This window comes from Lactuca sativa, chromosome 6 (assembly GCF_002870075.4).
Source record: "Lactuca sativa cultivar Salinas chromosome 6, Lsat_Salinas_v11, whole genome shotgun sequence".
NCBI classification, from domain to species: domain Eukaryota; kingdom Viridiplantae; phylum Streptophyta; class Magnoliopsida; order Asterales; family Asteraceae; genus Lactuca; species Lactuca sativa.
The window spans coordinates 86,072,746-86,085,556 of record NC_056628.2 but is presented as its reverse complement, the minus strand read 5'-3'; the positions used below and the strand labels follow the sequence as shown (position 1 = coordinate 86,085,556).

General features: G+C 36.7%; 1 protein-coding gene across 1 annotated transcript; it reads right to left on the bottom strand.

The window, feature by feature from the left end:
- Window positions 1–10,244: 10,244 nt before the first annotated feature.
- On the bottom strand, window positions 10,245–10,889 carry LOC111883426 (uncharacterized mitochondrial protein AtMg00810-like). Its single transcript, XM_023879788.1, has 2 exons — window positions 10,684–10,889; window positions 10,245–10,575 (listed from the first exon to the last, which is right to left on the bottom strand). Exons 1-2 carry the CDS (start codon window positions 10,887–10,889, stop codon window positions 10,245–10,247), a joined length of 537 nt encoding a protein of 178 aa, XP_023735556.1.
- Between the last annotated feature and the right edge of the window lie 1,922 nt (window positions 10,890–12,811).

Genomic DNA, 12,811 nt, shown 5'->3' with positions numbered 1-12,811 from the left:
ATGGGTTTTACATAAAATAATGGATGTAAAAAACTGAGTGTTAATTAAAATAATTGGAGTTAAAAAAATGAATGTTAAATAAACTAATTGGGCTAAAAACATTGACTAAAAAATGCCTATAGTATGAGAGGAGTATAGGTTGAGGAGTTAGGAAGGCTGAGAGGGTCTGAAGGGCGAGGAGGATAGGGATACCGAGGAAGGAGGAGGCTATAGTGGGCGAATTTAAGCAAAGGAAAGGAATTCTGAAGAGGTGTTGAGTACCGAAGACTAAGGTCTTCGATGAGATCATATAGCGAAGAGGGATGCGAGGACGGTAAATCCCGAAGAGTTACGAGGCTCTGCGGGTTGGGTTAGGCTGTAGGGAAGAGTTGTGAAGAGCTGAGGCAAAGAGTGAAGGGGTCTTCAGGTATGCTGTAGGTCTGCGATATGTGAGGATTGAGCACTGAAGAGTATCCGGTTGCGGTATCAAGTCTACGGTGTCTCACAGGAGCAGTGAGGACTGTGCATCTTTGGTGTATAGAGGAATACCGGAGAGGCTGCACATACGAGGACTTTTAGCAGAAATTTGATGTAGCCTTATCTCTTCGGTCAGATTTTGGCCTTCGGTTCTGGGCATCGAGGATGAGCATACCGACGACGAAAAAAATGCCATTTTTCATGAAATTTGATACAGAAGAGGCTATATCTAATAGGTTTTGAGCATAACAAACAATCTCGATGTGTGCATGCAACCCTAATATACATGGATCTATGTTTTTTCTAATTAAGCTTAAAAGTATTGGACATCAAAAGGAAAACCATATTTCTAAAATCGTAATAAAAGATCGTAAGCATACCTTTAACTGTTATGTAGTAATAACAATTTGAAACCTTAGTGTTGTTGAAGCTTCGAGAGAAAGCACCACAAATGTCGTGCCTCTAATGGTTTACACCCAAACTAAGCAAGAGGATGAGAGAGGAGAGAGGATAAGAAGACTTGAGAATTTCGCTATCCTTCTTGGGGTTGGATTGACCAAGATCAATAGGGGTATAGCCCTTTATATATTCGTGTTAGCTTAGAGCCAAAGCTAAAGTTTTAAGGAGGAAACCCTAATTCCTTATCTTAAGGCCTAAGCAGCTCAAGAACTCCATCCAAGAGGCCCTTGGATGATATTTCTAGGGCCTTCCTAGAAGATTTCATCCAACCCATCTAGGAATGTTCTATAGCCCACTTCCACAACTATTAATAAATCGCCAAACAGCCCCTGCACTTTCAATTAATTCCAAATTAATTTCTAGTTAAATATTAATTGAATAATATGATTTCTAATTAATGTATTATTTCCATAATACATAAATAAATAAATAAATAATCTCAATTTCTTATCCAAATAATAAATACAATCTCTCTCTCTCCAAAATTCATCCTGTCCAGTTGCTAGTATGAGGGCGACCCAAAAGGATTGTGCTACTATCAATTTAAGTATATAACAGTTATAGTTATGGGCTGAGACACCTAATCCAACAATCTCCTACTTTGATAAGTCTAATAACAATAGTTGCTAGTATAACTTCAAAAAAGGACTAGCAAATTGTAGATCTCAAAGCCGCTCTCGAACTCTGACCCAGTTAGTCACAAGTCCTTAGATAAGTAATCAAATGTTCCTCCGTTCTACAAGATATCGTATAGACATGAGACATGGATTATAATCAATCTCATTGTCCAAGTTTTGTTTCCTGATTTCTAATTTATGAAGACATATTCAGGCTAGGAATTGACCACATCAATTCAGTCCAGGCTTGGCCAAGCGCTTTAGAAGTCGACATCAAATCATTAAGGGGCCCATATATATATATATATATATATATATATATATATATATATATATATATATATATATATATATATCGCTTTGCTCGTTAGGGCAAAAGGAAGGAATAAACTTCTACTTATATGCTTGCACTATTCACTCATCAAATCATGCACAACAATATGTTTTATAACATCAAGTTACTGATGCGTGTACGTATTATCAATGCACAACTGACTCGTAAACAACAACTAATATATCTCCGTTTCAAGAATATAAGATATTATCATCTCAAAATTACTCGTGATAAAATCCATGAAGTAATTATGTGAGCGTGGGTTTATCCAATACTTAAAATTCCCGTTTTCAAGTACTCGTGAACATTACAACAAAACTATTGTTATGTCTAAACCCTTAGACAATCTATAGTTCAATTCATGACAGTCTTAATTTGATATTTACTTCCAAAAGTACAATCGACTGCGGAGTTTTGAATAATACAGTTATTAGGGAAGTAAAACATGCAAAGTGAAACACAATAATAACCTAATTAACTATGGTCTCAAAACTAATGAATATAAATAAAACTCATATTGTTTAATCACCGTGTTAACTAGACTATATTCATTGTATTATGTTTCGAGTAATCAACAATGCACTTGAAATAAACATCAGTCATGCCATGTTATAAACATGCATAATATGTCTCTCTATGGTCCTTCCTTTGTGAATAGATCGATCAGACACCATTCCAATGATGTTCATTTCACAATTCCAAATTCTTGTTACTACTAAATGTGGTAGAGGTCAACCTTACATGCAATATCATTTTGTTATGTCGAGGCTTCAAAATCACAGAGACTTTGCCAATGCTATTACAAAATGTTCCATTGAAACTTTTTTACTTAAAACAATTTTATGGAAATGAAGTCTGAAATTCAAGGTATACACCTTGAACACTTTCCTTGCATTAAAGTCTATAACTCACATTTAGATCAACTCCCCATATGGAAACATTTCCAAATTCCCGTATGACCGTCAATTTTGATCGAGAATCATCCCAATTTAAAACATGTCAATATGGTTATTCCAAATCAAACCGTACTTCCAACTGTCCACATGGAATTGATCCTCTGGGAAAACCTTAGAATGTTCTTGACAATTGTTCAACAACTGTAGTTACATCATGTTCTAGTCCTTTTTCCTCTCAATGCCCTAGGCATGTGGAAAAATCAGAACAAGTGGATATAATAACATATGAGATTGATCCTATATCCGAAGCATATGGGACTTGATTCATAATGTCTTACATAAAGACCTGATATCTTATCAGTCTCCTGCTATAATATTTGCATATCGAATTTCCTATGTTGAATCATTTCAAAATGATATTTATATATGTCCAAGACTAAGTTTTCATTAAAGCTTCAATCTAAACTTTTATATTTGAAATGAATTATGAGTGCCCTCTCCCCTATAGCAAAACAATTTCCAAATATTGCAAGTTGTAAATTGAAATATTTGTTTCTTACAACCAATATTGCCAACCTGCAATATTTAGCATAATAATCACGCTCCCATTAGCATAACAACTACGCTCCCACTAGCTTTGACATGTATCCAGAAATCAATTGGACTTTTAGAAATCAATACTTTTTTGAATTTCTTACTAAAGCACAGATTTCAGATATGTAATGCTTCGATAAGTCTTTATCCAGACTTCTCAAGCTCATACACTTTTCATTAGATGGCATATGTGTGTGTTTAAACCCTTTCAGAACTTATAGTTATAAGTCCCGAACGTTCAAACTATTTCTTTCCATTTCTCACAATTCGAACTATGAAAATGGATTTCATAATCATATTACGAATTTTGAGAACACAATTAACACAACCACTAACCACAATGATATTTATCAAATCTTTAAAATACTAGCGAAGGTGTTTCCTCATAATAATTTTCACAAATTAGAGCAAAACCTTTTGCCACCTTGATTTTATGGTTTATGTGTTCTTATCCATGTGAATCTATCATGTTCAACCTACAATCATAAGACAAGGTTTATGAAAAAAAATTGAGGTCAATTGTTACTATGAGGTGTCGAAGGTCGTCTATGTCTTTTCTAGTGTCGAATGTTTTGTATGTAAGTTTCTTATAAGGGCATATTGTATCGAAGGTTTTAATGTCTCAGTCCCTTATATTTTTTGTATGCTTTCCTGATCCCTATAAATATGGGATGAATTCAAAGTTAGAGAGAAGCTTTTGCTTTCATATTGTTCTCTCTAAAACGTTCTTGTATTCTTCGAAAGCATAAATGAGCCAATCAAATTATATTTAGAACTTGTGCTCTTAATTCATACATTTAACTTTGATCTCGTATTTCATACTCGATTCACTCAACACTACATTTGATATTAGAGCAGGAATCACTCTGTGGTGATTTGTTCTTCTCAACTTTCAAATTATTTTGAGTCTCGTTCTGGATTCAAAAGTTTCTGCTCTTTTGATTCTGAAAATCTTAATAGATCTTTAGGATTGATTCTATTCTGTGTTTAGGTTGTCTAATCGAGTATTCAGTGTTTGATTTCTAAAACTTTCATCCATTAATTCTAAATTTTTGCAGCTTTTCTCAAAAATATTATGTACAACAATGGCGAACTTTAACATGAACACCATGACTTCATACTCTCATCTTCTTGGTTCTTCAACTAAAATTCCTATGTTGATTCCTAAGTTCTATGATCAATGGGCTGATCGTATGGAGGACTATTTGAATGGAATAGATAAGGATCTCTGGAAATGTATAGCAGATGATGTTCGTCCTCCTGCTGTTGTTCAAAGTGTTGGAACTTTTTCCAATAATCAAAATGTTATTGAACAGACTGAGAAATTGATGAACAATGAAAAGAAATGTATGCGAGAATTCTGTGGTGCTCTTCCACCAATCGTGTACAATTATGTGCGAAGCTGTAAAACTTCAAAGGAAATTTGGGATACACAGCAGGAGAAGTATCAAGGAAGTGAGAAGACAAAAATCAGTTCAGTCAAACAATGTATGCTGGAATTGGGAGAGTTTAAGCAGAAGGAAGGAGAAACAATTGAGTCTTATTATGATCGTCTGAATGAGCTCATATTCAAGTGTAACAGATATGGTGTAATAAGATCTACAATGGCGTTCACTCTCACTTTTTTCATCAGACTCCGAAAATAATGGCAAAATGTTAGTCTCATGATAAAGACACAGCAAAGTTTCGACTATGTCTCATTGAATGGTCTCTATAATGTAATGAAGGCTCATGAATCGGAAGTAAATGAGATTGCTGAGGAATCAAAGATCAGTATAGGTGGTCCTCTTGCTCTATTGTCGAAGGTTAGTGGAAAAGAGATTGAGAAAGAAATTGCTGAGAAGGAGAATTCGGAAGATGAAGGTCTGATCATCTAAGTGTTCATGCACATATTTTCATGAAGGTTCATTTTATTCACACATTAATGTGTGTTCAACATAATAGGATACGATTTGCTTCACATACTTCTAAACTCAAAGATCATCGTTTTTATCTCGTGAATCTAACCGCGACTACACATAAGGTGAGTTCATATCCCTATATTTTCACGTCTTTTCTATATTTTAGCGGGGGATACAAGTGAAACGCAGGAAAAGCTTATGTTCAAATGCAAATCGTTACATACCGTTTCTAATGCTTTATCTACATTTTGCGTATAAATGTTAAATAAGCAAAATAACGATATTGCAAACGTTATACTTTACATGCAAAGTTGGTAATATAGTTAGACCGGCAGGTATAGTTTACGAGGTATTCATGATATTTTGCATACTATGAACACTATAAAGAGGAAATACTTACATTTACAAAGAAAATGGACTTTTCATGCTTAAATCTATTTGATACTAACTTTTGTGACACATTTAACTTCACGTACTTTCAAGTACGCATTTCAAGTCCTGTGTTATAAACCATAATCTCCTATAGGGAGAGCGTGATACTTGTGTATAGATCTATACGGGATTGACAATCCCGCACCTAAACTATTAACTACAGTTAGACCGGCAGGTCTGGGGTGACAAACGTCATATCATTCCAACGCCTGAAAAATGTTGTTACAGGCAGTCTAGGTAAATAGTACGGTCATAAAAACTCACATGAAGTATTAAAAAAATTTGGTTTACGGAGATATCAAACACCTTAGTGGTTATATATACATATATAAACCTACTTACACTATATTAGGTATGGAAAATACTTATGCATTCCGGTTTTTGGAACTTTCAAAAACTACCATTCATTTATGGAAAATATTGGATTTTCTAGAAACAAACTCAGTCACTTTATACAAAAAGGCATACAATTTTTATACAAAAACGCTTATGAACTCACCAACTTAGTTATTGACACTTTTTCAAAACTACTTGTATTTCTCATGGATTCAGTAATACAGGTAAACAACAGCTTTTGGGGAAGGGACGCTAAGGCGTCAATTTCAAACTTATTATATCATCATAATGTAATTTATTTTGAAACATGTATTACAAGCAACAATGTAACTTATTAAATTATATTTATGGTGGTTGTGTTTGCTTTCTTTACTATTTACTCAACTGTTATGATACTACATGAAGTCATCCGCCCTCGAACGTTTCTGCCATTCTGGTTTGGGGGTGTGACAGATTGGTATCAGAGCACACTTTATAGTGAACTAAGTATATCAAACCACAAAATATATACAAACTACAAATGCAAAGGGACTAAAACTCTCTGAGGAAACGTTTTCACACCAACCATACTTCATTAAATTAAAATGTTAGTTTCATAAAGGTACAAATACATGTATGCAACAGTTTAATGTCACAGTTAGAACTATACAAAAGTATTAAGACAAGTTGGAGACTATGACCAGGCCTCGAAATATGTAACCAGATCTGGGATGAATATAGCCTGATCAACTATATTTATCCGAGTTATGACCAACATATGTCGGGGAATAGTCGTAGTGAGCAACAAGTCAAAACTTACCAAAGTAACACTAAAATCAAACTTAGAAATTTAAATATTGTAGGAGTATTTATGACACTATAAAGATCGAGAAACAAATTGCTTGACAATAAGATGACTATATTCCATGTAATTGTCCACACGATATCTAGAACGGAGGACTATACGGTCCCTTATCCAAAGGACAGGTTACTGATAATATTAGAGTTTGACAGCGTCTTTGAGAGCTACGATTGCTAATTAGAGAGTACTTGAATTTATAGTTAGTAGACTTATCCAAGTGGGAGACTGTTGGATTAGTGTCTAAGCCCATAACTATATTTGGTATGTACTTGACCCGGTCGTGCATGGTCCTTTTGGGTTGCCTTCATCAAAGCAACTTGACAGGATGATTTACGGAGAGGGAGAGGTTATTATGGTTTATTAATATATTATATGAATAATATATTAAAGGAAAAATCATATAGTTTAATTAATATTAGTCAAGAATTAATTTTGTAGCTAAAAGAGATTAATTTAATAAAGGGGACTAGAACTATCAATTGTATGATAGTTGGTTTTGGGTTGTGAACTCTCTTGGATATAAGGGGGACGAAATTAGGAGTGGAAGCCCACTCTAATTTCATCAAAGGAGGCCTTATTCCAGAAGGTCCTCAAGCTGCTTAGGGCCTAAGTCATCCAATTAGGGGTTTGACTGAAACCCTAGCAACTCAGCTATATAAAGGACCCTAGGGATTCAGTTTCAGCTAGACCAAGAACCCTAGAGTTCCTATAGCCAAAAATCTGAAGGAACCTCGGAAACATGAGAAATTTATCTCTCTTCTTCCCTTCCACGTTACCAACCATTTCATCTAAGATGTATCTTGAAAAATTGAAGTCTAGACCAGTAGCAAGAGCACATATGGCACCCATGTTGTGCAACGAGACCTCGTCAGCCCTGGCTCTCCTCCCAGAGACACAGTTCACGAACACATGGACCAAGAACCTCCAGTAGGGTGGCAATAGTTTCTTAATTATTGGAGGATGCACACCCTCATAGCCCACGTGTACGACGATCTCCTCGGTCTGGTCCATAGAGATCTCGGTTGGAAAACCCGACTAGTCGTTGATCGGAGTACTTCACGAATGACCTGCTATGTTACTGTGATCTTCCTTCCATTGATAGTAGCTTGAACAAAGACAACATCACCATCTTCTTTGCACACCACAGCAGTGTTCCAAAACTACTTCACAAGTTCTTTGTAAATGATTAGACTAACTGTGAGAGCATATGCCAAGCAACATTTCTTCAGTCCATAAATCATGGACTTGAAGTCGCTATGAGCACCTGGTTGATCCATCAGAAAAGCTGCAACATTGTGGTTGTTAGAAATCTTCAAAACAACCATTTTTGATCTGCACTAACCAAGCCAAGTGAGAAACCATTTGATATAAACAATTAAGTTTAGGTTTTTATTATTTTTTTTAATTGACTGATTGAAAAATTAAGTTCAAGTCCAGGATTGGGGTTCACGGTCGTGAACGCATTTACGGCCGTGAACCCTTCAACAGTCGTGAACGGTTCAAGGGCCGTGAACTCGGAAAAATGCAATTTCCTTCAATCGACATTCAATACATGGTTGAATCTCAGTGATTTTAGCATGGTAGTAATTGCCTTGGGCATACCTATGAGAAGCAACAAATAATTTCAGATAAAACAATGAATTTGAGATGAATTGAGAATCGATAGAGAGAGAGAGAGAAAAAAAAATTTGTTTGGGGTTCATGACCGTGATCAACAAATGAGCGTGAAAGGGTTCACAACCGTGAATCCCACCCTTTATACCTAGACCCAAAAACCCGGCCATGTCCAATGAGTTACAAGCCCAAAAAGCTTTAAATCCAAGCCCAATAATAATTCATTTTGAAGACTAAAAATTAAAAATAAAATAAAATAAAATCTAAAAAATTTAAAATAAAAATAATTTTGCAAATTTTTAATTTTTTAGAAAAATAAAAAATAAAATAAAACAAAATAACACTAATTTCTTTTTCACCATTGCAAATATTCTTTTTGTGATTTTGGGATCAAAGTTTTTAGACAGCCTTAATCCGTTTATCGGTACCTCCACCTTCATGAATAGATCTGGTCAATTGTCGGTATTAAGGATAGTGACAAATTGGACATACTACAAGTGACAAGACATTTGACCCTATGATCCTAGATAATATTCCTAAAGGACCATTTAGCTGATGACGACCAAGGATACTGTTGTCCACCTAAATTTAGCAGCGAGATCTACAGACAACCTATTCAATATTCTATTTTAGATGTACTAGAACATGTTTCCCGCTTCCTGATACACCCTAATAATCAAGGACTTCCAAAATACGCCTTACTTTAGATGAGCAGATAATTATTATCAGAGAAGTCATATTTTCTCTTCCAATCACGCAGAGGGGTTAACATATGACTAACCAGAGTTAGAGGGGTTGAGATTTAGAATGGTGCATATGCTGTGTACCAGGTCGGATAATACAATCACGCAAAGGAGACAGCATATGGCTAACAAATAGAAAGAATTGCATATAAAAGGAGATGCTTAGAGATAGAGTTGCATATGTTACAGTCCAGCTCGGATCTTTCGATCACACAAAGGAGGCAACATATGACTGACAGATAGAAAGCAAGAAAATAACCTTCTACAGATCTACTTTATCGGAATTCCCCAGTTGCCCCGTCAGTACCGGAATTAAGGACATGAGTTCGTACATCGCGGAAAAGTAAAACCACAGTTCTAGATACAGATTATTTAGTGTAATCAGTAGGTTCTCATGTATATATACCTGCTCAATCTACCTGAACATCGTATTGTCAGGATAAAGGGAACTAACTAAGTCATTGATTATCAAGTCTTTTCTTAGTCCAACTATACCTAGTCCAGTCTGAATAGTCTTTCGTGCCTACCCGTTCATTGAACACAGATCCTAGACAGTTCAACATTGGTACCTTACACAACAGAAGATTGCATGTTATCACTTGTTGATATCACTTCCCAACACATCACCTGCAACCACACTCCATCAAAAACATGTTTTTGGTTTTTCTAATTTTCTAATTCTTGTTTTGTTTTTCATTTTCTCATGTTTTTGGATTTTTGAAAATTTTCTAATTTTCGTTTTGTTTTATTTCTCCCCCTAAATTTATGCATAGGAGAGAAAAGAAAGTAAATGCGCAAATTTGAACTTCCTAAAAACAAAAATCAGTCTTCAAAACGAATCATTTTAAGAAAACCAATCAACACATCAAATCGAGCTTTGTTAAACGGTTTTGTGAACAGATCTACCACATTATTAGCAGTGGGAACTTGATCCAACTGAATGAGCAAAGGCTCATAACAATCTCTGATAAAAATGCACTTTGATGTCGATGTGCTTGGTTTTTGAGTGTTGGACAATATTCTAAGTAATTTGGATTGCAGCTTCGTTATCGCAAAATATTGGAGTTTCTAAAGAGTTCAAAGCGTAATCCATTAATTGATGTAGAATCCAAATAACTTGAGAGCAACAAGCAGAAGCAGCAACGTATTTTTCCTCCGCCGTTGAGATTGAGACTGTCTGTTGTTTCTTGCATTGCCATGACTCCAGACGATCACCTAGGAATTGACATCCCCCAAACGTTGATTTCCTGTCAAGTTCACAACCTCCATAATTGCTATCAGTGAAAGTAGATAAATCAAAATCAGAATTTTTAGGATACCAAAAACCCAATTTTGGGCTACCTTTGAGGTACCTAAAAATCGTTTTGACTGCAATTAAATGGGAAAGTTTAGGATTAGTCTGATATCATGCACATTGACAAACTGTGATCATGATGTCCGGCCTGCTCGTAGTTAGATACATCATCGATCCGATCATCGATCTGTACGCGGTCTGATCTACAGATTCGCCTTCTAGATCTGGATTCAATAGGAGTCGTTCGACTATCGGCATCAAGGCAGGTTTTGCATCTTTAAACCCAAATCTCTCAAGCATGTCTTCAACATATTTTGTTTGGTGTAACAGGATTCTGATAGAGCTTTGACGTACTTGCAAACCCAAAAACATCGTTATCTCCCCCAAGGAACTCATCTCGAACCGCTTCTTCATCACAATCTCGAATTCCTTGAAAATCTTTGGAATCGTCGACTCGAATATGATGTCGTCGACATAGATTTGCACCAAAATGAGATCGACATCCACATGCTTTATGAACAAGGTTTGATTAATCGCTCCCTACGTATAGTCGTGCATGAGCAAGTGCTATGTAGGAGTTGCATACTAAGCTCTAGGAGCTTGATGTAACCCATAGAGAGCCTTGTACTGCATGTAGACGTGATTCAGAAACTTTGAGTTGACAGACCCAAGAGGTTAATCAACATGGATTTCTTCCTTCATCGTGCCATACAAGAAGGCGGTCTTGACATCTATCTGATAAACCGTGAAGTTCATGTAGGAAGCATACGTAAGGAAAATGTGAATAGCCTCCAAGCGAGCAACCAGAGCATAAAACTCAGTGTAGTCTAGACCCTGTATCTGTCGGAATCGACGGACGACCAATCTTGCCTTGTTATGCACAATGACCCCTAAATCATCTTGCTTGTTCTGAAAGACCCAACGTGTGTCAAGAGACTTCTTGACCTTGGGCAACTCAATCAACTGCTAAACCTCGAGTTTCTCGAACTGATGTAACTCCTCATGCATCGCATCAACCCAACTGCGTTCAGTCAATGCCATTTGGACGTTCTTCGGCTCGATCTGAGAGATAAAGCAAGAGTAGAGACATGTGTTGATGTCTCCATTCTGACTTCTCATTCTGACTCTGACTCCCAGTGGCCTAATGACGTTCTCGATCGGATGATCACGTTGAATTCTTATGGGGATCTCATGGCTCATATCATTGACCAAGACAAGAAGGTTGTGGATGTTTACTAATCTGTCATTTGCTAAATGATCCGCCTCAGACGATCTAGGACCATCAGAGGGGCTTGCCACGTACTCGTTCACTATTGGTTCAAGATAGAGAAGCTACATGAATGTTTGAGTTGTAGCGAAAGTATCTCTGGTCATGAACTCTCTTTTTGAAGGAGTGAGCGGAGTGGCATCAGCATCTAGATTGATTTGTTGACTCGGAGAATCTGAGGAAGAACTTGGAACAGTTGCATCCACCGTAGACGTCATATGAGGCACCACCAGTGGTCTATAAACAACATCCTCTTCTTCATCTTCAAGCACAGCCTTTGTACCTGAGGAAGTACCTGAAAAATCATCTGAAAACACATTAAAATATTTAAATAGAGATGTGTAATCAAATAACCAGTCTGGACCGACTCGGGCGTCAGTCTCGTTCTCCTCCAGCCACCGCACATCAAAGGATTCCACAATTTGCTTTTTATCTTGTTGTAGACCCTGTATGACGTACGTGCAGCGTATCCCACGAAGTAGCAGTCATTGGCTGTCGACCTAAACTTCGGGTTGGACTCTAAGTGAAGGAAGGTGCAAGGACATCCAAAGATGTGGAGGTGAGAAACTGATGGCTTGTGACCGTATAGAATTTCATACAGGGTCTTTATCTGGACTTTGTTGATCAGGACCCAGTTTTGAATGTAGCAAGCCATGTTGATCGCATCGGCCCAAAATAAGACCGGAAGTTTAGAGTCACCAAACATCGTCGTTGCCGCGTCAATTAAAGTAAGGTTGCGCTGTTCAGCAACACCATTTTGCTGAGGTGTGCGAATAGCACTGTACTGACACGTGATTCCCTTTTCGGCATAGAAGTGGTCGAGAACAGCTTTCTTGAACTCCGTACCATTATCCATTCTGAGCTCCTTCACTTTTTCATTGGTTTGTTCTCAATCATGATCACGAACTTCTTGATGAGGTCAGCAATCCTAGACTTGTTGGACAAAAAGAATACATATGTGAACCGCGAGTAGTCGTCTATCACAAACAGACGGTATGAACTTTTGTTAATGATGAGGACATTGACC